Raw genomic sequence first — 26,121 nt, 5'->3', positions numbered from 1 at the left:
TTGGATACTTCCCACACTATTACCTAATACTACAATCATAACTGCCTGGTGGTGCATGCATTGTATCTGAATCAAGCATTTGTGTAAAAAAAAAATTATTTCCTTGACATTAATCGAATTAATGCTATTCGGGAAATATATATTTAACTCAGATAGAGTTGTCTGTTTTCACAGTCTACATGAAAACTGTTGTTAGGAAAGAACAATACAAGGTGATACTGTTGACAAGATAGTCCAAAAGAACATTTAAGTTTTTATGAAATCCAATTTTCCTCATGCACTAGACTTTTCTTGTTACTCTCTTGGCGTTCTTCTTGGTCTTTCTCCTAAACACTCTGTGCTTTGAGTATTCTAGGGATCTTGATTTTGAGAGTGATAGAATTGAAAGAATCGTTGCCTTTTCAAGATATATAAAGTTTGAGCTTCACACCAAGACTTCTCCCCTTTGTGCTGTGTTGCCAAACCCTTACCTGTTCTGTGACTCCCTGCAGTGTACTCATGTATAGTTATGTGCAAATATTCACTTCCAGTAGCTAGTTATTCTCGTATTTTAGGGTATACAGATTCAAATGAATATGACTACCAGAGGTACTCGATCCAGTTTATATATATAGATTACAAAACATGAGTTATCTAATGAAACAAATCCTAAAAATAAGACATTTCCAAAATAAAATATTTTTTAAAGTAATATACCCCATCATGTCTTTTGCTTTTCTTCTTATCTGAAATTGATAAGATCTAAAGAGATTTGTTTTCTTAATTGCTTTGTCAATGTTGATAATTTTTATATTCATGATTGTTTCTGAAGAATTTTTACTCATCATGTCACCTATGCCATTTAAATTGGTAGCACATTTCTCTCTTTCATAAATACTGGTAGTAAAACAGTGAGAAAGCTGTAACAGAAACATGTTAGTTCAGTCATGTAAAACCACCTATGGAAACTGGTTCCTCTGACATTTTTCCAGTATTTGCCTGTCAGTCTACATAGATGCGCAAAAAGGTTTTAGTGCCCAATAATCTTAATGATCAGATCTGCCAAATATACCACCAAAAATTGAAAGGGGAAATAACTGTTAGTCTGGAATTGGAGAGTGAGGTGAAATCCTATTTCTTACATGTTTGGGTAATTTGTTAGGGAATAGGTTTGGTATCCTTTCCTTCAGCATATGTTTGTATCTTTGTATTTGATTGCATTCTAGTAATAAAGTGACAGTTTTATATTATTTACAAATCAAGAGTTAACTGTAGGGATTTTTAAACAGCCATCCATTAATTTATCTGCTGTTGGCTGACCCAGTCTGTAGCCACAGCAACAATTTTTTAAATCCTCCTAAATTGTTGCCTCTGCGTATCTTTCCTTTCCTCAATATGTGATCAGCACCAAGAAAGTCCTCTTTAACATACTTCTCTACAGATCTCAACTAAGGAAGGGATGAGGCAAGTTTATATGAACAATAAAGATGCTATGACTATTATATCTCAATATGAGAAATTATATTTCCCAGTCCCACTTTCAAATAAGGTATTGGAGGTTCTGAGCTGCTCCCAAATAAGTTACTTAATTAACAGCCACAGCAACAAAAATTTATTATTTGGACATTACAAAAGCTATGTAAGTATTTATTAGTTCCTAAAGCAAAACCTATTCACATTTAAACATGTCAGTTGCTATTCTTAAAAGACTGATTTTCAGTACAACTGTTTCTTCACTGTTTATATGTGGACAGTCATATGTCAGTCATAAAATGTAGGGCAGTTAAGAGGTAAGAGTCAGTCTAGGATTATGAAAAACAAGGGGTTATTAGGCAAGTGGTATAACATCTAGATTTTTTTTCTTCTATGAAAATGGGGGAGGGGTGACCCTATTTGAACTTTTTATCTCTAAAATTCTGTGACTTTCTGATGACTTGAACACATAGTTTTCAATATAAGCAAGATTAAAAATGAATGTTAGTAAAGTTTGTAAGTAGATTGTAGCATACTGCCCTTACCAGCTTGTGATCTAGTCAGAGTGACCTTAGTGAGCTATAGCTAAGGAAGCCACAGTCATTTTCCACCTCTTTCACCAATAAAGGCATCTTCCTTACCCTTAGAATTGTCCTTCAAGCTCTTGCTATTTGTGATGGGAGCTTCTAGAGTGTCAATAGCTAAGATCAAGATTAACACCACTGCTTTAAAAAAACACACACATAACTGCAATCATTAAGCCCCCGCTATGTGTCAGACACTATATATATATGAGCTCATTTAATCCTCACTCTATATACATTACCCCATTTAACCACAATTCTGCAAGGTAAATGGCAAAGTCCAATTTCACATGTGAGGAAACTATTTTTGGCTCAGAGAAATTCTGTAACTTACCCAAGGTCATGCAAGTGATTGTACCAGATATAAATCCCAGATCTACCTGTGCTTTTCTGCTACATAATGCTTCTTGTCCCATGACCTTGTCAAGCTGGATTATTACCAGCAAAGTTGTACTAAATAACTGTGCATAGCCCTGTGGGAGATATAAGAGAAGTATAAGACATGGATCTTTTGCTCAGGTAACAAATAAACATGGAATTCACCAAATCTTAGAGTTGTGGGCTAGAAGCATTCTTAGTTAACATCCAATTTGCAACTGTGCAGGCATTTTTCCCTATATTATGTCTAACTGATATTACTACAGTCTCTACCTGAATACTGCTAGGGACAGAGAAATGAAAGCTTCAAAAGATAGTGTATTTTTGAGCTGCTCTAAAAGCCGGGAAAGGTTTTTGCTATAGTGCTTCTTCCCATAGAGAGTTTCTGCAACTTTCTCCCTTTTGGTTCTAGTTTTGGCCTTGGAATTACCTGGAATAAGCCTAACTTCTCTTCTTCATTATAGTCCTTTATCAGTTTAACCACAGCTATCTTGTCTGTCTTAATTTTCTTACCTTTCCAACCAAGGTATATTTATTTCTTCCATTGTTCCTCGTATGGTAGGGTGTCTAGACCTAGTCCATTCTAAAGGGGCGCAGAATCGAGCATAATGCTTCAGAGGAAATTGTCTGATGCTATGCTCAATTCTAGTCTGTAATTTTATTATTGGCTCCTATTGAACTGAAGGAGTCAACTAAAATCCCCTAGCAGTATTTCAGGTATGGGATGGTCCAGAATGGGCTGGGTCTGAGTTGTTATTAAACCAGATCTCTGCCATTGACAAGATTTTTTGAAGTTTGGATTCTATTAACTCTCCCAAATTTTATCACTCATAAACAATAACTGAACTTCTTATCATCTCTACTCCTGTTATCATTCTTGATACTTCTCTCAGTTCCCAGACCTGTCCAACTCCAGAGAAACTTTTTTCTTCTCTTTATTCACCACACTTAGATGTGGTCATAAATAGAAACTGTATCACCTTATATATTTGGATTTCAAACATCTGGCTCTGACCAGCACTTCCTTTTCTACTCACTTGCTCAGTGTCACCAGTGCTAAAATTTTTTTTGTCTTATCATGCCCTTCAACCTATTGACCCATACCACTTCACTCCATCCACCCTTTCCTGTGTCCAACCTTCATTTCCTTCCTTGTCCTAATTAAATTTTAAGGTCCATCATGATCACTTCCTTGTAATACTTTAAACTCCCTCATCTCTGTCTTCCTCCATTGCATTCAATTTGTTAAACCCAACTATTCACCTTCCTTTTGCCTGTGCCTGGCAGTTGAACATTGCTGGAGATGATCACTCCACCTGATTTTTAAAAAAAATAAACATAAGCTAAGTTTTATATATAAACACTGAATTCAACTCTGTAATTCTGGCAGCTAAAGGAGAAAAAGGAAATGTGATAGGCATATCCTCATTCATTCATCTATCCATACAATGTATATTTATTGAGTTTCTATTATGCACCAGGTACTATGCCTTAGAGTTTACAGATTACCATTTAAAATTCTCATTGTCTGATAAAAGGAAGCCTAATAGTTCATCTCAAAATTTCCTGGCACTGAATTCAAGGAAGAATTTTATTGCATGATTTTTTATTTGACAATCATTAGGAAATATAATAAACAGTTATTTTTCTACTGTTGTTTTGTGTAAAATAGATCACTTTAAATAGATGTTTCTTATATCACTCCCCTGTAAAAACAGAGAGCTCCATGTTAAATCATTTTTCAGTAAAGGTAGTTCTTTAGGTGATATGGCCCTTAGATATTCCTTTTTTTCGTGATCTAACTCATAACAGGTATAGAGCTTAGAGAAAAAGCCTACATAGTAAACTTGTTCATTCAGCTCTTTCTGTCAGACATCAGCTGTCTCAAATGAGCCTTTGTCAAGAGCTGGGTTGCAATTGATTCTTTCTTGAAAGCTTTGATAAGTGACTGAAGTGCTAATACTCTGTGCTGTTGGTCATTTATGTTTTAAAGACTTTTCTCCTATGTATAAGATTTCTACTAATGCTCTCCCAGATTTCTTTTATCCATTAGAATAATAGTTCTTTTCAAATACATAAGGAAATTGTGTATAAATGTCAGGGTTTCAAGAGAAGCCAACCAACTCTGAAAAATTTTTGTATAATAATGCTGAACAATTTGTATATAATAATAAAATTACAATGTCTCCAAATTTTGCAGGAGGAAAACAATCAGAGAACATAGCATGAAAATATATGTGTATATCTTCAGTCTCTACCTTAGAGTAGGGAATAATCTTATGATGATTCTGTAGAAGTTATACAGCAATATAATACATTTGTTCAGTGATAAGAGTCTGAGATTTGCTGTTAAAACTTATTTTAGGAAACAGTTTGCCGTATCCATAATTTGGGGGAAGGGGAGATAAAAGAAAAGCCAATTTTGACTCTGAAGCATATAAAAGGAAGGAAGAAGAGGTATTGATTAATCCACAGACCAATTCCAAAAGTAGGTATCATTACCTTCACTTTATATGTGAGAAAACTAAGGCTCAGAAAGATTAAGTTATCCAAAGAAACAACTAGTGGGCTTCCCTGGTGGCGCAGTGGTTGAGAGTCCGCCTGCCGATGCAGGGGACACGGGTTGTGCCCCGGTCCGGGAAGATCCCACATGCCACGGAGCGGCTGGGCCCGTGAGCCATGGCCACTGAGCCTGCGCATCTGGAGCCTGTGCTCCGCAACGGGGGAGGCCACAACAGTGAGAGGCCCGCGTACCGCAAAAAAAAGAAAAAAAAAAGAAACAACTAATAAGTGACAAAATCAGGTTTCTTTGACTCCAAAGTCTTTGTTCTTCCCACAATATTATGCTGCTTGCAGTAATTCCTACTTTCTCTAATATGTTAATATTTGGATACTTTACACCTCTTCTAAGTCACATTTTCAGTCAGTGGGTGGTGACAAGATGAAATGATGTAAAAACTGCAGTATGCTAAAAGTCAGGAGGGGAGCTTAGAGTATGAACTTGTGGACAATACCTGCTATTTTGAAATGGGACCAAGTGACCTATCAAGGTAGAAGCATAGTGAAAGAGGCCTGGGAGACCATGATAATTCATACCAACTAACTGTCCTAGTTAAACTGATTTCAGCAAAGTAGTTGGAAGAGGAAAAGGAAGGTTGTATGGTCAACATTGTCATGGTGGAGATAAAGGTTACTAAAGCAAGAACTGGCCCTTTCATGTAACAAATACATACTGTTTGGCAGTAGGTGCTAGGAATGCAGAGATGAATAAGAGATAATTCTCCTAATAGCAGTCCAGGAGCACTTTCTGGGAACAGAAAGTTCTCCCTGATTTCTAAACTCCCATTCCGTTCTCTGATTTTTTCCAGCACTTAATCTGAACCAATAAATCTAGCCCCCAGTTATATATCAGATTATGTTTCCTGTTTGAGGCTATAACCCTAAATATTCTTAGTGTCTTAAGGACACAAACCATGTCTTACCTTGTTGTATATTTCATAGACCCTCATAAATAACGATCAATTGGTAAAAGGCAGAACACAGAAGAAATATTATCTGGCATTTAACATAAATTTGCCCTCTTGTATAGCCCCTGGAAAATGAATCTTCTCTTTACATTGCTAGAGAAAGAATTTCTGCATTTGATAAGACATTGGGTTCAATGTTCTCTGTTATCTCTCCCAACTTAAAATAAAATGGGGTACTTACATGTTTATGTTCTTACTCTTGGTGAGAAGGCAGCCAATTATCTATTTATTTATGATTATTGTCCCTCCAAAAGAATTAGTATAAATCAGTCCCTATAGAGTAGTTACAGCCCTGTCATTAAACTGTCAGTGCCTCAAAGCCTTTCCACTAGAGTGATTTATAGATGACAACAAGGAGATATTTGTGTTTTCTTTTTAACTCTGACTACTAGTCTATTAAGACAATTTAGCAGTTTACTGTTACTGGGTAGTCTTAAACCACAGACAGGTGAGAGATGCTTTTCAGATTAAATCTTCCCAAAATGTCATCCTGTGTTTTCTTAAATTTGCCTTTAGTTTGGCTGTGTTCTCTAACATGGATACAATATTTGCATTTGCACGGAGAGGCATTATACTATCCTTTTAGAAAACAATTTGGCAATATGAACCACTAATCATTAAATGATTCTATACCTTTTTACCCTATAATTCCACTTCACAGACAGGTTTTTTCCCTAAGGAAATACTTTAAGAATTTATGTAAGTATTTTTTATAATGATAAAAAAAAACTAGAAAGAAAAATGTAGCTGTAGGTGAATAGCTATGAATATAACAGCTTATACATCTATACAATGGAATATTATTCAACCATTTAACATGCTGGTTCATTACTATCGTATAGAAGGCTAAAAAACTGTATCCAACTAAACACTGATTACCACAAAAAGGAAAAGATATATTTGAGCAAAAAGACTGATAAGAAATAGACAAATGTGATTAACATTGTGTTAAAAGTTTGGGATTTCATGCAGTTTTTCTTTATTTTTATAAGAGAGTTACTATCTTACTTTCAAATTATTTATTGATTGGGCAATACATTCACTTTAATCAAAACTCAAAAGTTGTAGAAAGGTATGTAATGAAAAGTCTCCTACTTATCCTTGTTTCTAAGTTACCTTTTCTAGAGGTAATGTTTTAAGTTTCTTATTTGTCCATCCAGAGATTATTTTATATGTAAGCAAACAAATATATAATTATTTTTCCCCAGTTTTACACAAATGGTAAGCATTATTTAACACCCTGCTTTTCCCACTAACATTATATCTTAAAAGATAGTTCATATCAGTTCATAAAGAACCCTTTCTATTTTATGGCTACATAGTATTCCTTTGAATTCTATAAGGTACTATAATTTGTTTAACTAGATCCTAGTGGTTGACATTTGGGTTATGCCCAATATTCTGCTATTACAAGCTTACAGTAAATAACTATGCACATATGTTTCCATCTGAAACTACATCTGTAGATTAAATTCCCAGTTGTAGGAGTGCTAGATTAAGAGTTTGTGCATATTTAATTTTAATAGACACTGGCAAATTGCCCACAAAGGAGTTGGTACCAATTTCACTCCTACTAACAGTGTACAGTAGTGCCTGTTTCCCTGTAACCTTGCCAATGCAAGGTGTTACCAAAATTTTTTTGTCTTTACTAATCTGACAGATGAAAAATGGTTTCTTAGTGTACCTTTAATTAGGACTTACTCATTATGAGCTATTTTGAGTATTTTTTCACATGTTCATGAGCCATTACTATTTCCATTTCTTGAAGCTGTCTTTATATATTATTTGTGGATCTTTTCCTAATTGTTTGTTAAGAGTTCTTTATATATTAAGGAAATTAACCCTTTTTCTGTAGTTCGAAATTCAGAGTTTTTTCCCCTGTTCATCATTTATCTTTTGGCCGAGTTATGGTGTTTGTTACCGTGTGAAAATAGTCGAAATTATCAATTGTGTCTTTTATGCTTTACTCTGCTTCAGCTATACTAACCTTCTTGTCACCTTTCAAATATGCTAGATACTCTCCAACTTTAAGGTCTTTGTTTTTGCTGTTCTCTCTGCCTGGAATTCTCTTCCTAGAGACATGTGTTCCGCTTCCTCCTTCACCTCTTTTGAATCCTTGATCAAATATCAACTTCTCAGTGAGACCTGACTTCTCTGTTTAATATTGCAAACCACCCCCCACCCGGCCTTGTTTTTCCTCCATCACCCGGAGCTCACAGACTGTAATTTTGTGTCACATCGAATTGCAGCTCACCTATACAAATGAAGCAAGTGAGAATTATCATCTTCAATGTGGTCATCACCTCAGGAGACTAGACACTTGGTCCAGTGAATATGCCATTGCCCAAAACATTTAGGGAACAACTTCTTTAAAATCTACCTTCAGAGAGAGCTTAAAGCCTTTCAAGGAAAGCAGTCCTGCGTCCTAAAAGCGGTATTTCTCAAAGTGTGTTCCATTAACCACTTATATCAGAATCACCTTGGATGGGGTTGGGAGCTTATTAAAAAGGGAGTTTCCTGGGCCTTACCCCACATCTGTTGAATCAGAATCTCTGGGGGATGGGGCTGAGGAACTTGCCTTTTGAATAAACTTCGTAGGTGATTCCTAGGCCATTAAAGCTTGCAAATCACTGCCATTATAGTCAGTGTCTTCCAGCTTGTTTACCTAACTCATTTTGAACCAAAGACTTAGGACTATTTCAAAAAATCAAAGCCACCCTTAAAGGACAAAGGCACATATGCCAGCGGTGCTGAAGATCATCTCAGGGAATGAGCTGAACAATGGATAGGCATGCAGACTTGTGGAAATGATGTTGTGGAAGGAGACAAAAGCCTTTGGCTGGTTTTGGTATGCTTGACAATGCTAGCACCTTGATAAGTCTTACTTCACACGTTAAAGGACCTTGGCTTTAACTTCCCTATTAAAAGGAAAAGAAGAAGAAAGGAGAATTGTGTGTTGGCTAGATAGGTATGATCTCTAAGGTCCTTTCTCTATTTTGTGTTCTGGTTATTCTACTGTTGTACATAAATGTTTTTTAACCAACTCTAAACACATGAATGAATATGTATAAGTAATGAGGCTTATTACTATAGCAAAAACTGCAAGCTTGGTTTGCTTTAAAGAGAAGAGCCTCCTTAAATCAAAGTGACTTCAAAAGAAGTAGTATAAAAAACAAACAACAACAACCAAAAAACACTTGGCAACCCATATTGGAAAAGTCCTATAGTACTGTTGAATGTGAATTTCTTCTGCTCAATGACCTTTCATTTTGGACAAATGGTTCACACATTATCAGAAAGACATTTAATGTGTTTAATGATTCAAGGGTAAGCAGCCAGGAATTGTGATACTGATTCTTGGTTTTAAATTAGTTAACATTACTAAACATAAATTGCAGCATTTATAATTGTACTTACTTATTTCTCAAATATCAATACCTACCCTTTCATTCTCTGAATGAAAATAAAATCAATGACTGTATTTGTCTAGTCAACAATTCTTTCATGCTGTGTCTTACTATGCAAAAAATCTTTCGGTGTTGGCCCATAGGTATAAGTTACCATTTTAATCCTGAAAATAATTATGATAAAAATGTGAAATATCGTGATGCATTTAATAATGATTAAATAGCTACCAATTTTAAGGGCCTACCATATTCTAAGCACAATTCTGAGTACTTTCTGTGACTTACAAGAATATAGGTATTTTAAAGATGTGTTATTTCCAGTTTATATATGAGGTTCCTTTAAACTTATGGAAGTCACATTGAAATGCATAATCAGGAAGCCTCACACAGAGGCTTAGCAGTTTTGTAGCCTCCATTTTTTATCAAACGTGCCTCTTTACATTACCTGGTATACAGTAGGTAGGCAGTAAGTGTTTGTGGAATTTCATCACCCTCCCCCTAAATTGCTGTGTTTCTTTTTTTTTTTTAAAAGAAGATGTTGGGGGTAGGAGTTTATTATTTAATTTATTTATTTTTGCTGTGTTGCGTCTTCGTTTCTGTGTGAGGGCTTTCTCTAGTTGTGGCAAGCGGGGGGGCCACTCTTCATCGCGGTGCGCGGGCCTCTCACCATCGTGGCCTCTCTTGTTGCGGAGCACAGGCTCCAGACACGCAGGCTCAGTAGTTGTGGCTCACGGGCCTAGTTGCTCCATGGCATGGGGGATCCTCCCAGGCCAGGGCTCGAACCCGTGTCCCCTGCATCGGCAGGCGGACTCTCAACCACTGCGCCACCAGGGAAGCCCCTTGCTGTGTTTCTTTTAGTATGTATTTTATGTTGAAGTACAGTTTAGTAAAAGTCACTGACTTACGTAATTATGAGTTTGATTGAAAGAACTAAACTATATCCTGTTTTGAATTAAAATGAGATTACTTTTTCGTATATCTGATTTATTAGTAATCCTCGTTTCCATTAGCAAGATAGAAATGATCTCTGCTTCAGAGACTGAAAATTTTACTAATGATTAATATACGCTAGCCATCAGATGTTCTGTTTATTTTTCTCCCCAAACTTTAGATTAAAACCACTTTATCTTATCTTTCCAATTTTAGCCTTCTAATAGCAAGAATTGGTGAATATAAGCTACTAATTATGTTTTTTCTTTTCTTTCCTTTTGGGCACGCCGGACGGCATGCAGAGTCTTAGCTCCCCTACCAGGGATTGAACCCACACCCCCTTCAGTGGCAACACAGCGTCCTAACCATTGTACCTCCAGGGAATTCCCTATATCTTGTTTCTTTACCAAGGCTAGAGTGTGAGGCTTCCCGCTCCTTCTCCCCACCACCTCCACCACGACCTACCCACCCACCCCTCCAGGGACCAGTGAGTTGCAGGAATGCAATTGCTGTGGAAATCATTTCTCCCTTCATGACACCTGACTCTGATGAACACCATATGCAGTTCGATTGACAAGTTTGGTGCTGCCACTAGATGCACTGGCACACTTTTATATCTTCACAAGGAAGAAATACCACAAATATGAGAACCACATTTGTTCTCTTAAAACAACTTGTTTTTCCCATGTTTGATTTTGCTCTAATGTTTTGAACTGGATTTTTGCTGCTGGTAGTGTGCTGCGAATGGTAACTTTGTGTTGTGAATGATCTTGAGAGGAAGAAGCAGAACCTCCCAGCCATGAGAAAGATTTGATATTTGTGTTGTGAAGTTCTTGTAAATTATAATGGAAGGAACTGACAAGTAGGAATTTTTTAATTTGGGGCTGTCCATTGGCCCTACAGGCTGTCGATGATTGCAATTTGAAAATCTCAAAGTAAACATGATCATAGGAGATTAATCAAATTAATTAAACTTTTAACAAAGTCTCTCTTCGATTAGAACAGATTGTTAGTTAAGGCCACTAGAAAACATCAGCCGGCTGTGTGATCCCTTTATATTTCTCAACTGCTTCTTAAATATTAGAATGATTTGCTAATACCTGGTAGAAAACTGATCACTGTGCTTTTTATAGTAATTGAATGGCTTAATGGTTAATGTGATGTTGAAAGCTGTACCTCCCTTGAATATGTTTCGTGTAGTTTTGAAATTTATGTTATATATTAATTTAAACCAAATAAGATACCCACATTTTCATAATTATTTTCTCTTCTAGCTCATTTTCACAGAAAGGGGATTTGGGATGTACACAGTTGCCAGACAAAATTGTCTTGAAATCAAATTCTTAAAAGCACTAAGCCAACCTGCCTGCTTGCCTCCCTTCTTTTCTTCCTTCCTTCCTGACTTCTTTCCTTCCTTCCTTTTTTGGGGGTCTTCTCTTTGGCTAGTATTTAATATCACTTGTGAGGCTAGTGCTGTGATGGCCATCTACTGTGTGGTATCCACTTAATCCATTGATGTGAAAGCAACAAGGACTTATTTTCTCCCTTTTGTAGGAAATGGCATTCCAACTGTTTTTTGACATCTTTAATTTTAGAGGTTGCCAATGATCAGATCAGGGTCAAGACTGACTTCAAATATTTTAGTAAGAAGCAGAAGGAAAAATGAGATCCTAACTTTCTAGTCTCCCGATCTACACATCTCCATTGATGAATTAAAGCTATATGGGTGTGAAATTTGGTATGGAGACTTAGGCTGCTTGAGCACCTTTTATCCCATAATAGTTGTGGAATGTGAAGATCTGAATTTTCATGGGGGCACTGATATTTCATGGCCAACAATTGGTTTTTTAAAGGCCTTGTCATTTCAGATTGCCATGGGGTCCGGTTATTGCTGCTCTAAATGTGTATATGAACCTGCCTCCCAATGAACTTATTGCAGTGGTGCTAACTTGTCTTGACACTCTTGCCAACAGTTCTAGTGGCCCTGTGTGTAGTCACCGCACAGGTTTTGTGGAGGATTCAGCCTAAACTTCTGGGATGAATTTCTATGGACAAGAAATATACTGGCTTTAAAAATTAAGAGGTTTGATTCTGTTTTGAATATGGATATCAAATGAATCTGAGCACATGACATTTTAATGCCGTTTGTCTTTTCAAATAGATTTACCTTCTAATGCATGTGATGACAAGACTTTGCTCATCAGCTAGAACATACATTTCAGAGGAGTTGTTACCTAAAATATTATCATAAGGCATAAGAAAACACACGATTTAAGTTGCCTTTCATGAACATAATTAAGAATTAATAAGCCAGTACCAGTGGCTAGTCCCCAGAATTTCCACTGTTTTGCCTTTTGTGACCTGTGTTATTAAAAGTCCATTATTTTTACAGACTTTATTAAATTGGATCTTATTAAAGCATTCTATATTTGCATTTGGTCTTTCATAATTCATTATTATTATGACATTTACTTTTTACCATCAGATCTGAAAACATATCATAAGCTACCCTTTTCTCTTGAAAGAAATGCTAATTTCAAACAGTCCTCTAATAGAAGAGAAAAGCTTTATCAGTTTTTTCATTTATTCCAGATCGTGTTAAGAATACTAATGCTAGACTTCAGTATGCTAATATCTCTGAGCTTTTTTTGGTCAAAAGCTTAGAATTATTATTTTTATCCCATACCAAGTATGAAACTAGAAGACCTCCTACTACTGGAGAAAACACAATTCTAAAGTACAATTCTTGATTCTAAGGACTTGTGAAAATGTTGCTAGATCCTGTTTAGACTAGGTTGATGCCGGTTAATTTAACTTTTACCACCCGATATTTGTCCTCTTTAAGAAATTTTTCCTCTTAAAATTCATTTTGTTTGTTTTTCTCATAGTTTAGGGTAATATAGGGTGTGTGGCCTGCTTTTCTGTAGGATAATCATTTCTATACCATTTATGATGTAGTTGAAAACTTAATACAGTAATAGTTTACATATTGATATCAGACTGTCTAATTTTAATATAGCTAATAAAACACAATGAATTTTTCTTAGCGTAGTGATAAATTTATTAAACTCTGAAATGAAACTAACTTTGGATTTTGTATCATTTTAGATTTCTGACAATGTGCAATAGACACTTTGGCAGCGTTGTTGCACAAACCATTCGGACTCAAAAAACAGATCAGTTTCCACTTTTTCTGATTATTATGGGAAAGCGATCATCTAATGAAGTGTTAAATGTGATACAAGGTAAAGTACATATCACAAGGGAAGTAGAGTGTCTCCTTATGTATGTGATAACCTTGTAATATTTACCATCAAGGCTGAAAGTAATTCTCTGTATTAGTGAATATCTTTGCATTTTAAAATATAGAACACCCGGAAAAAGAATATCTTCAAAAAGTATAGGTGCGGGCTTCCCTGGTGGCGCAGTGGTTGGGAGTCCGCCCGCCGATGCAGGGGGCGCGCGTTCGTGCCCCGGTCTGGGAGGATCCCGCGTGCCGCGGAGCGGCTGGGCCCGTGGGCCGTGGCCGCTGGGCCTGCGCGTCCGGAGCCTGTGCTCCGCAATGGGAGAGGCCGCGACAGTGAGAGGCCCGCGTACCGCAAAAAAAAAAAAAAAAAAAAAAAAGTATAGGTGCTATGAAATATGCTTCATGAAAATCCAACAGAAACATCTTAATAAAACCGCACAGCCCTTGGGACATAGGATAATCATGTTAAATATTCAGAATTGCTAAATTTTCTAAACTAGAAATTAAGCCATAATCAGTCATCAAATATGATATTTCATTCATACACACACACACACACACACACACACACACACACACACACACACATTTCTTGCTGTAATGTTGATTGGTTGAAGGAAATCCTTATCTTTAGTTATCTGGAAAAACCAGTGACTGGATATTGTGATTTGAACAGTTCACAGTGGCAGTCGTTTCTCCTCATTTGTGTGAATCCACGTCTAGAATGCAACCCTGAGGTGTGAAGCTATAGGATGCCTGTCAATTTAATCACAGTGCACACATTCTTTACCAAAAAAATGAGTGATATTTTTTATGTTACTAATGTATCCTAAGGATTAGTATAAAAAATTCCTTTATACATGGCAAAGCTTACATTGAAAACAGTATCTTTTCTATGCCACAGGGAAAAGGATGTTTCAGATGCTCGAAGCTAAAGCTTGTGTCTGAGATACTTAATTTCTGCCCCTATTTAAGTCACAAGTTCTGTAGCAGATAATGTAATGGACGAAGGGGTATAAATTCAAGTGCCTTTAAAACTCAAATAAAACAAAACCTCTGCTATTTTATGTTTTCTCTATAGCTAGAGCATTCACTTTCACAAACAATGTTAAAGAAGACCTGCTGCGGGAACAAAATGCATAAAGTAAATAGATAATGAAGATAATATTTCATTCCTGTTTTCATATTAATTAATCATATTAATTAATTTCATATTAATTAAGATAATATTTCATTCCTGTTTGCTGTAATATTTCCAGCAATATTACAGTCAGTAGTGGTTCTCAAAGCATGGTCCATGGGCCCTAGAGGTCCCCTAGATCCTTTTAGGGAATCTACAAGGTCTATTTTTGATAGACTCTTTTTTTTGCTTTTTTTTTACTGTATTGACATTTGTACTAAGTGGCACAAAATCAGTGCTGTGTAAAACTGCTGGCATCTTAGCACAAATCAAGGCCATGACACAGAACTGTACTGGTAGTCATATTTTTCACCTCCATGTATGTGCATTTTTTTAAATTATTATTTTATTAATTTTTAACCATCTTTATAGTTTGTGTGACACAATGGGCAGACATTTCTCCAGGATGAACAAAGTGAGTCTGTTACTTCAAGAAAAAGAACTGACAACATTTGTTGCCAATGATAAAATTTGAGTTTTTAAGCAAAAAGTTATATCCTCCATTTAAGATTGACAGCTTAAATACTTTTCTGGTGATGTCAATGGTGATGATAATAAATGTGATTTTTTTGATATCATAAAATTAGATGTGTCAACATTCAGAAGAAATGCATGACTCCGTGAACCAATATTTTCCAAATGACCAATGCATAATGTTATAAACTCATGCATGAGTAAAAGATCCATTCAAAGGGCAAAATAGACCAGTGGATTTTAATATAACAAAGTACAATAAGTTCATTGATAACGGTTTCAAATTCCTCACATACCTAACCTTGAAAAAAATTCCACTTGTCAGTTTGGGTGTATTAAGGAAAAATATCTACAATTATCTATTAAAATACTCCTCCTTTTTCCAACTATATATCTGTGTGAGGCCATAATTGCTTCATAAATTTCAACCAAGACAACACATTATAGCTGGTTTAATGTAGATATAGATATGAGAATCCAGTTGCATTTTATTAAACCAGACATTAAAGAAATTTGCAGGGCTTCCCTGGTGGCGCAGTGGTTGAGAGTCCGCCTGCCGATGCAGCGGACACAGGTTCGTGCCCCGGTCCGGGAAGATCCCACATGCCGCGGAGCGGCTGGGCCCGTGAGCCATGGCCGCTGAGCCTGCACGTCCGGAGCCTGTGCTCTGCAACGGGAGAGGCCACAGCAGTGAGAGGCCTGCGTGCCGCAAAAAAAAAAGAAAGAAAGAAAGAAAGAAATTTGCAAAAATGTTAAAAAAAATTACATTCTTCTCACTGAACTTTTTCGTTTGGAACATATAGTTATTTTTCATAAATGTGATATTTATATTAACAAATTATGGGTGTTTTTTTTTTTGATGTTGGGGTAGGAGTTTAGTAATTTATTTATTTATTTTTGCTGTATTGGGTCTTCGTTTCTGTGCGAGGGCTTTCTCTAGTTGTGGCAAGCGGGGGCCACTCTTCATCGCGGTGCGCAGTCCTCTCACTATCGCGGCCTCTCTTGTTGCAGAGCACAGGCTCCAGATGCACAGGCTCAGTAGTTGTGGCTCACAGGCCTAGCCACTCCGTGGCATATGGGATCCTCCCAGACCAGGGCTCAAACCCGTGTCCCCTGCATTAGCAGGCAGATTCTCAACCACTGCACCACCAGGGAAGCCCCAAATTATGGGTTTATTATTGTTACTTTTAAATGAATTGATAAATATGTTTTAGAAATTTCAGTTTTAATTTCTAACACAGTAAATGTTGGTAACCATAACCCACATAAAAATTCTTCAGGGATCTCAATAGTTTTTAAGAGTATAAAGAGGTTCTGTTGCAATAGGCTATAAAAAATAAATTTTCCCTGAACTGCATTAACTGGAACCTTTCTCCACCTTGGATCATTAAGGGCTTAGGTATAAAATACCTTCAAGTACAGTTTGGCAATGAGCCTGTATAGTTAGGGCTGAAGCATAGTTGATAAGCAGTGGCTTTAAGCCTGAAAATTAATGACCAGTGTGTAGTACCTGTAAAATTATACTATTTCCCCATTGATGATTCTAGTACCCTCCACAAAGTATTCATGCCCCATACTCGTTGTTAGTCACTACAGTTTACAAATAAGAAATGGAAACCCAAAGATTTGCCTGGTAACAAAATCTACGTTGAAGGTTCTCTTATTAAACTTTTTGCCATTTGTTATATCTGTTAATAATAACTGTCAGTGATTGTGTGTGTGCTATGTACCAGGCACTTTACATTATCTCTGATTCTTCTAAGAACCCTACAGAGGAAGTGTTATCTTCATTTTGCAGATAAGGAAATTGATCGTTAGAGAGCTAAAGTCACTCCCTCTTCTCTTATTCATTTGTTTACTAAGTGAATATTTATTAAGCCCTTGTCATGTGCTAGGCAATTTCTAGGTACCAGATCATGTAGTTATAAGTAGCAGAACTAGGGTTAGAACTCTGACTACAAAACCAGTTCTGCTTTCTTGGTAACATGATATCACACCAAGATAATACTTGTTCTCTAGCTCATTTATTGAGAGAGTAGTGCTGATGTGACCAAATTAGATTATTTCTTTGGCTAAGGACCGCAGCTGCTCCCTAACTGCATGTTGCCAGTGGTCATAAAGGAAACTGGGAAAGGACCATTGAAAGATTATGTTAGTCAAACCCTACTCTGGAAGAATACAAGCAAGGATGCTTACTATTTGTTGTCTCGTTGGTGGCCATTCCATTAATGGGACAAGAAGACACCTTCTCAGGCCCTGGAGAAGACAGGCTCTTTTGCCTGTAGGTTTGAAAGAAGAGAAAAATTGCTATATCTTTATGTATCTTCATGAGTTTCCTTCTCTCTTGTAGATGCATCCAAAGCAAATAACAGAACTTAATGCCTGCAAGAAATGGCATATATTTGCTATATGTTTGTTACAAACTTGGACAGGGATAAAATAGCATTCAAGAAAATCAAACATTACAATACCTTCTCCATAAAGATTATAGCATAGTCATTTGAAAGCAGCTGAAAGGGAAAAATATCAGTTGGGAAAAAAAAATTTTTTTTTTTTCAGAAATTGAATTACTGCTTGTTTCACCAAAGAATTTTTAGTGATAGGAGATAATTCTAAGTAAACAGTATGCTAAGATGGCAAAGGAGACAGGCTTCTGAGTCAGACTCATGTGGTTTCAAATCCTGGCCCTATAACTTAACCAACTTGACGTTGGTTAGTCAGGTTACTTGAGCTCTCTAAGCCTCATTTTCCTTCTCGTTACAATCAAAATCATAATAACACCTTCATAGAATTGTTGTACAGATTAAATGAGATTTTATATCTATAAACCTAATCACTTAATGTAATTTGTTTGGCATATAAACAAATGGTAGTTGTTGCTAGCATTATTAAGTAGATATGTTTTCCTAACTTGAAAGATACTTTGATCCTCATGACTTGGATATTCTTCTTGTAGTGCTGAAAGTCCTTCTTATTAAGTAAGAGACTGTTCCCTCAAATCTAAGTATTCTGAAATTTTAATTGCCAATATACTGCTTTGTTCTCTTTCTGAAAATATGAAACTTTTCAGTGAAAACATGAAAGTTTTTATTAGCATGCCAGTCTGTAATTTTTTTAGACTGTAGTTATTCCTTACTGATTAATTCTAGAATGACTTTCCATTTTATAATGATTTTAATGTGAAGTTTGGCTATCTCCATGTGTTGCTAGGTAACACAACAGTGGATGAGTTAATGATGAGACTCATGGCTGCAATGGAGATCTTCACGGCCCAGCAACAGGAAGATATAAAGGATGAGGTAAGGTGAAAGGTTAAGTAGACCTTTAATAGGATTTTGTTGAGATGATTTGTCAAATGGTGATGCTTGCCTATGTCATGATGGATAAATAAGGCATTGATGAAGATGTGTTTCCACATGAACGAAGGGTTTTTATGCCACTGAATTTACCTTTCAGTCCATTCTTTTCATGACCCAAGACCCAACAATTTGTTTAACTTTATGGACATTTATACTTTGCTAGATTTGATGGCAGGAGGTCAATTTACAGGAAACGAATTCTGAAGCATGTTTACAGAAGAAACTACAGTTCAGGAAATCCAATCTATTATATGGGTTTTTCACTCACTTTTAAGGTCCTCTTACTCTTTTTAAGTATTGAGATTGATTAGCAATAAACACATTTTACACTTGAACATATTTTTGAAGCACTGTGAGAATTAGTAAAAAGATCACCAGAATTCTGAATTTAGCAGTCTCCCGAACGTATTTAGATGGTATAGATGAGATGAGCATGGAACCTCAAATAGAATAATAATAACAGCAATATTCATAATGACAATAGTAGTCAACACTTACTGAATATCTGTAATGTACTAGGCACTACGCAAAGCACTTTACATTTATCATCTCATGTGATCCTCAAAACAATCCCTTGAGGCTGCATATGAGTCAGAGTTCTGGCTAGAAACAGATGACACTTTCAAACTGGGTTGTTTGAAAAGAGTTTAATAAGGGAACTATTTATGAAGATATGGGCAGAGTTTATGGGAGTCAACAATGGATAGTACACTCTAGGGCTAAAGGAAGCCATTACTACCCTTAGGCCTAAAGGCCTAGGAGAAGGTGGTATATGAAGAGGATCACTTCTATTAGAGAGATATAGCCAACCCTTGGTGAACTGGTAAGGAAGAAACTAAGGAATAGCTTCCCTTTCCTTTTATACTCTGATCTCCTGCTAGTACCTCCTATTGACCTAAGCCAACTAGAAACTGAAAGGCAGGCAAGTGAACCTCCCTGGGCAAAAAGCTAGGTAGAGCATGGATACTGAGGGGCAAATGGAACATAATCCAACACAGATTGGTATTGTCATCTCTACTTTTCAGATGAGAAAACTGAGGATCAAAAAGTTTAAGTTAATTTACCCAAGGGTCACACAGCTAGTAGGATCTATAATAATCTCAAGTAATTATTAGTGCTTTATCAGTCAAGAAATTTCTGGATTTGGAAAACAGTCTCAAGATAAAATATGAAACAAATCTTATCATTTATTAATTTGAGATGCTAAGTTTGTATATCCATCAAATTATTCTTTTTAATTTTCTCTTTGTTTTTAATTTTTAAAGAAAGATTTACATAGAACAAATAAAGGAGAGTTTGATTTCTGAGCAATGATGAAAAGTTTCCGCGTATAATGAGTGTTTTCAATACAATACTCTTTAGCTATTACAAATGGGAAAACATAAACAATTTCCATTTAACCTTGTACTGTTGTATTTAACTTTATTTACTTGTCTCTGTCTTCTACTAGACTGTGAGTTAAAGAGCAAGGGTTGTATCGTATTCATGTTTGTAACTCTGTCTTCTAACAGTGTACCTAGGACAACGTAGGCACTCAAAAAATGTTTGTAAGTGATTGAATAAATGAATAGTTGAAAGAATTTACATGAAATAATATGACTTGAAAAAATAATACTTGATTACAATGATATAAAACCTGATGTATCCACATTAACAAATATGAAAATTCTGAGCACTATACCTAGAGTTTTAGTACTCAGTAGATTCCTTTTATTGCTGTAAAAATGTTGTTTGTAATTTTTCTTAGTAGTGTTTCATTTACTCTGAGGGAAAGGTAATCGGGTATATGGTAGAATGGTGTTTATCTGTTACTTTATAAATTGACACTGACATTTTGAAATAATGAAGTACTGTACTTAGTTAGGAATTTGTAATAATAGGTGTGTTGCCATTCAAGATTACATTTATCCTGGAATAGAGGCATTGATTGACAATAATTCACTAAACACATTCTTCAGCCATTTAAATCTTGAGTCTCATTAGTACTCGATTTACAGATTATGCTGTATAATAATATGAATGCACAATATTTGCATGCATATTCCCAGTTCATTCTTTCATTTTAATTTGTGTTCCTCATAATTTATTGGTAAGGAAATTGACTTTAATTCGTTTAATACTGAGCACAAAACTTAATATCAGGGTTACAGGAAAAATCTAAGACTCCGTATAATCGAAATTTTTTATTGAAATTTAACTGCAAGAGATAAAAGATTTCTCTTTGTTTTTGTTTTTAGAGTGTCTTATGAAAGTTATCTTTCAGGTCATAAGTAGAGTTCCTAAGAAAAGCTTTTCTAAGTTTAAAAACTTCTTTTAGACTATGCACAGATCATGATTTGGTATCTGCTGAGTAAGTGATAAGAAACACTGTCCCTTGTAATTGTGAATTTGGCTTTACTTTATAAAAAATTTCAAATAAGACTTAAGCATACAGTTAAAATTAAATTGTGAACACGTTTGAAGGATGGCTTCCTAAGCCTGAATTTATTTAAACTTATCTTTGGTTCAGTTACGTCCGTCATTTCAATGATACCATTGTATTAGTGCAACCAGAGATGCCTATATTACATAAAGCTTTTATTAAATAAAACCAAGCCCAAAGCATATTCATACTCTGAGTCATTCTTCAATGGCTCAGAATGGGCTAACCTTTTTATTGCTAATTGTTCTGTCTCTAACCAGGAAGTATAAATTATGTATGAGCCTCTGTTTTGACAGAACTATCTCCATATAGATTTATTCATAGACATTTTTATTAATGGTATTAGTTTGGTTTTATAAGTGTTTACTGAGCATCTATGAAGAATATAGCACTGGGCTACGTCCTGGGGACAGAGAGGTGCTTTGCTCTAGTGAGGGGCTATTTGCAAAGAAGGGATGAGGAGAAAAGCAAATAGCACTATATGACAGTGGCCACATTTTAGCATCTGTTTTTGATTACAGCTTGGTTCCAAACAATAGATGCTTTCTAACATGTAAATGGAGTCAGTTTTTTCATATGCACTAGTTTTTTTAGCCGTGAATAATCTCAAAACCTCTGATTATCAAGAGTTTATTATACTTAGCTCTTGATCTATTTGTGGTTTCATTCATTTGTTCGTTCATCCATTCAACACTAATTTACTTAGAATCCTCTATCGTAGGTGCAAGAATTACCCCTTTCCAGCCTAACCACTCTGATTAATTTGTATCTAAACAATATCTCTGTAATTGTCAAAACCCAAATGTTGGAGATCAGGGCAGATTTCAAGGTCAGGAACAGCATTCTCATTTCTTTGGTAATGGTAAGAATATACTAGTGGAACATGGGCAACATATGCCAGAGGGGCCTTTTTAGGCTTACCCTTTAAGGATTCTGATTTGAGACTTAAAAACAGTACTGCCACAGCACAGAGAGGGTAGGTTTATTGGCTCAAGGCAGCTTTTTGTGTTGCCAAAGGAAATTGTTGGCTTTGTGTTTGCCCCATGGAATGTGTAACTTTTTTGTCCTAAGTTTTGTCTTTATCTTACTGTTTGAAGCACTGAACTCCTTTTCCTTTCATCTGTTTAAAATCTCACCATTGTCATACCCATTCTCTTTCCAGAACTAACAATGATAAACAGGATACAGATTCTGGCTTCTGTTGATGTTTTCTTTAAAACAGGAGTAAGTCATCACAAGATAGAGAATAAAAACAGTATCTTTGTGCAAAAACTAAAGCAAAACATATACAACAGACCAACCTTTAAAAGTATCTTTCACTATTAGGCTTCTTTAAAAATATATCTGGACTACTTCCTGAAGCTAGCAAGAATAGTATCAATAGTTTTGTTAGGAGAGTTTTCCCTGATATAGCTATGTATAAATCTATATGTGAGATTAAAAACAAAAACAAAAGTCAGTATTTTTAAACATCAGAATTTCACTGAAAGTGTAAAAGTCAGAGAAGATCTAATACCCAGAAGTAACTTTAAGGAAGAAGAGCTAATTGAGTTAACTGTTAATGATTCGAGCACTAAATGGATAGCTGAGAATACCATAGATGGCTTTCTGTAGTTGGTTGCTTTCTGCTCCCAAAAGGGTGGTTGTTTTTTTTTTTGTTTTTTTTTTTTTGCGATATCATTGACATATAACATTGTATTAGTTCCAGGTGTACAATGTTAATGATCTGATATTTGTATATATTATAAAATGATCACCACAATAAGTCTGGTTAACATCCATCACCACACATAGTTATAATTTTTTCTTGTGAAGAGAATTTTTAAGATCTACTCTTAGCAACTTTCAAATATACAAAACAGTATTATTAACTGCAGTCACCATGCTGTCCATTACACCCCCATGACTTAATTATTTTATAACAGGAAGTCTGTACCTTTCAACTAACTTCATCCATTTTACCCACCTCTCAATCAGCCACTCCAGCCCGCTCACGCTGATCTCTGCCAACCATCAATCTTTTCTCTTTATCTATGAGCTTGATTTTCCTTTTTTTTTTAGATTCCACATATAAGTAAGATTATGTGGTATTTTTCTCTGACTTATTTCACTTAGCATAATGTTCTCAACGGTCCATCATGTTGTCAGAAATGGCAAGACTTTCTTCTTTTCTATGAATGAATAAGATTCCATTACACACACACACACACACACCCCCCACATTTTCTTTATCCGTTTATTCACTGATGGACATTTAGGTTGCTTATATGTCTGAGATGTTATAAATCATACTGCAGTGAACATGGAGGTGCATATATCTTTTCAAGTTAGTGTTTTTGTTTCCTTCAGGTAAGTACCCAGAAGTGGAATCTCTGGATCATATGGTAGTTCCATTTTTAATTTTTCTGAGGAAGCTCTATACTGTTTTCCATAGTGGCTGCACCAATTTACATTTCTACCAACAGTGCAGAAAGGTTCCCTTTTCTCCACATCCTCGTCAACACTTGTTATTTTTTGTCTTCTTGATAATAGCCATTCTAACAGGTGTGAGGTGATATTTCATGGTTTTAATTTGCATTTTCCTGATAATTAGTAATGTTGAGTACCTTTCCTGATAATTAGTAATGTTGAGTACCTTTCCTGATAATTAGTAATGTTGAGTACAACATGGTGTACCTGTTGGCCACCTGTATATGTTCTTTGGGAAAATGTCTATTCAGAATCCCTGCCCATTTTTTAATCAGATTGTTTGTTTCTTTTGCTATTGAGTTGTATGAGTTATTTATATATTGAATATTAATCCCTTATCAGATACATGATTTGCAAATATTTTCTCCCATTCGGTAGCTTGCCTTTTCATTTTGTTGATGGTTCCCTTTACTGTGCAACAGCCTTTTAATTTTATGTACTCTTCTGTGTGTATATTTTTGCTTTTGCTGTCTTTGCTTTTGGTGTCAGATCCAAAAAAATCATTGCCAAGACTGATGATAAGGAGCTTACTACCTATGTTTTCTACTAGGAGTTTTATGCTTTCAGATCTTAATTCAAGTCTTGAAACCAATTTTAGTTAATTTTTGTGTATGGTGTAAGATAGTGGCCAAGTTTCTTTCTTTTGCATGTAGCTGTATAGTTTTCCCAACACCATTTTTGGAAGAGACTGTTCTTTCCCCCTTGTATATTCTTGGCTCCTTTGTCATAAAATAATTGACAATTTATACATGGGTTTATTTCTGGCCTTTCTGTTCTGTTCCATTGATCTATGTGTCTGTTTTTATGCCAATACCATACTGTTTTGACTACTATAGCCTTGTAATATAGTTTGAAATCAAGGAAGCCTGATGCCTCCATCTTTGTTGTTGGCTTTTTTTTCTTCTTCTTCTTCTTAAGATTGCTTGGGTATTCAGAATCTTTTGTGGTTTTATACAAATTTTAGGATTCTTTGTTCTATTTTTGTGAAAAATGTCCTCAGAATTTTGATAGAGATTGCATTGGATCTGTAGATTACTTTGGGTAGTATGAACATTTTTATTCCTAGGTATTTTATTCTTTTTGATGCAGTCGTACATTGGATTGTTTTCTTAATTTCTCTTTCTGATAGTTTGTTGTTAGCATGTAGAAACATAACAGATTTTTGTATGTTGATTTTGTATCCTGCAACTTTACTGAATTTATTAGTTCTAAAACGGTTTTTTGGTGGCACCTTTAGGGTTTTCTATATATAATATCATGACATCTGCAAATAGTGACAGTTTTACTTCTTCTTTTCTAATTTTGATGGCTTTTATTTTTTTTTCTTGCCTGATTGCTCTAGCTAGGACTTCTGATACTACATTGAATAAAAATGAAACGAAAAGAACATCCTTGTCTTGTTCCTTATCTTAGAAGAAAAGCTTTTAGCTTTTCACAGTTGAGTATGATGTTAGCTATGGGCTTGTCATAAATGGCCTTTAATTTGTTGAGGTACATTCCCTCAATACCCACTTTGTTGAGAGTTTTTATCACAAATGGATGTTGAGTTTTGTCAAGTGCTTCTTCTGCATCTATTGAGATGATCATATGTTTTTTATCCTTTGTTTTGTTAATGTGGTATATATCACATTGAGTTATTTGCGTGTATTAATCCACTCTTGCATCCCTGGAATAAATCCCACTTGATCATGATGTAATATCCTTTTAATGTGTCATTGAATTCAGTTTGGAAATATTTTGTTGAGGATTTTTGCATCTGTGTTCATCAGGAATATTGGCCTGTAATTTTCCAATCCTGTGGTGCCCTTGTCCAGTTTTGGTATCAGAGTGATGCTGGCCTTATAAAATGCATTTGGCAGTGTTTCCTACTCTTCTATATTTTGGAGGAGTTTGAGAAGGATTGGAATTAATAATTCTTTAAATGTTGGTAGAATTCACCTGTGAAGCCATCTGGTCCTGGACATTTGTTTGTTGAGAGATTTTTTGATTACTGATTTAATCTCCTTAAATCGATCTTTTCAGATTTCCTGTTTCTTCATGATTCAGTCTATACATTATGTATGTGTCTATACATTTATCCATTTCTTCTAGGTGATCTAATATGTTGGTGTATAATTGTTCATAGTAGTCTCTTATGATCCTTTGTATTTCAGTGGTATCAGTTGTAATGTATACTCTTTCTGATTTTGACTCCTGTCGTTTTTTCTTGGTGAGTCTAGCTGAAGGTTTGTCAATTTTGTTTATCTTTCCAAAAAACCAGTTCTTATTTCATTGATCTTTTCTGTGGTCTTTTTATTCTCTTTCATTTCTTTCCACTCTGATTTTTGTTATTTTTCTTCCCTTTACTAACTTTGTTAGTAGAACAACTTTGTTCTTCTTTTTCTAGTTTCCTGAGATATAGTTAGGTTGTTCTCCAACAACCTTTCTTGTTTCTTGATGTAGGCATTTGTCGATATGAAATTCCCTCTTAGAACTGCTTTTGCTGCATCCCATAAGTTTTGTTATGTTGTATTTCTTTTCATTTGTCTCAAGGTATTTTTTTGATTCCTCTTTCGATTTCTTCTTTGACCCATTTGTTGTTCATTAGCATGTTGTTTAATCTTTACATATTTGTGAATTTTCCAGTTTTCTCCTTGTAATTGATTTCTAGTTACATTATTTTGGTTGGAAAAGATGCTTGATACAATTTAAC

The 26,121-nt window shown here is 35.4% G+C and overlaps 1 protein-coding gene across 2 annotated transcripts in view; it reads left to right on the top strand.

The window, feature by feature from the left end:
• The window catches only part of FAF1 (Fas associated factor 1), a 495,949-nt gene that overhangs the window by 388,128 nt on the left and 81,700 nt on the right, over window positions 1-26,121 (top strand). For both annotated transcript variants that reach the window (XM_079933727.1, XM_079933728.1), the window contains 2 exons: window positions 13,387-13,523; window positions 18,390-18,478. In XM_079933727.1, coding sequence (XP_079789853.1) covers window positions 13,387-13,523; window positions 18,390-18,478 — 226 coding nt within the window. The remainder of the gene's footprint in view (window positions 1-13,386; window positions 13,524-18,389; window positions 18,479-26,121) is intronic.

Source organism: Stenella coeruleoalba (assembly GCF_951394435.1).
Source record: "Stenella coeruleoalba genome assembly, chromosome: 1".
Taxonomy (NCBI): Eukaryota; Metazoa; Chordata; class Mammalia; order Artiodactyla; family Delphinidae; genus Stenella; species Stenella coeruleoalba.
This window is presented reverse-complemented; position numbering and strand designations above follow the sequence as displayed.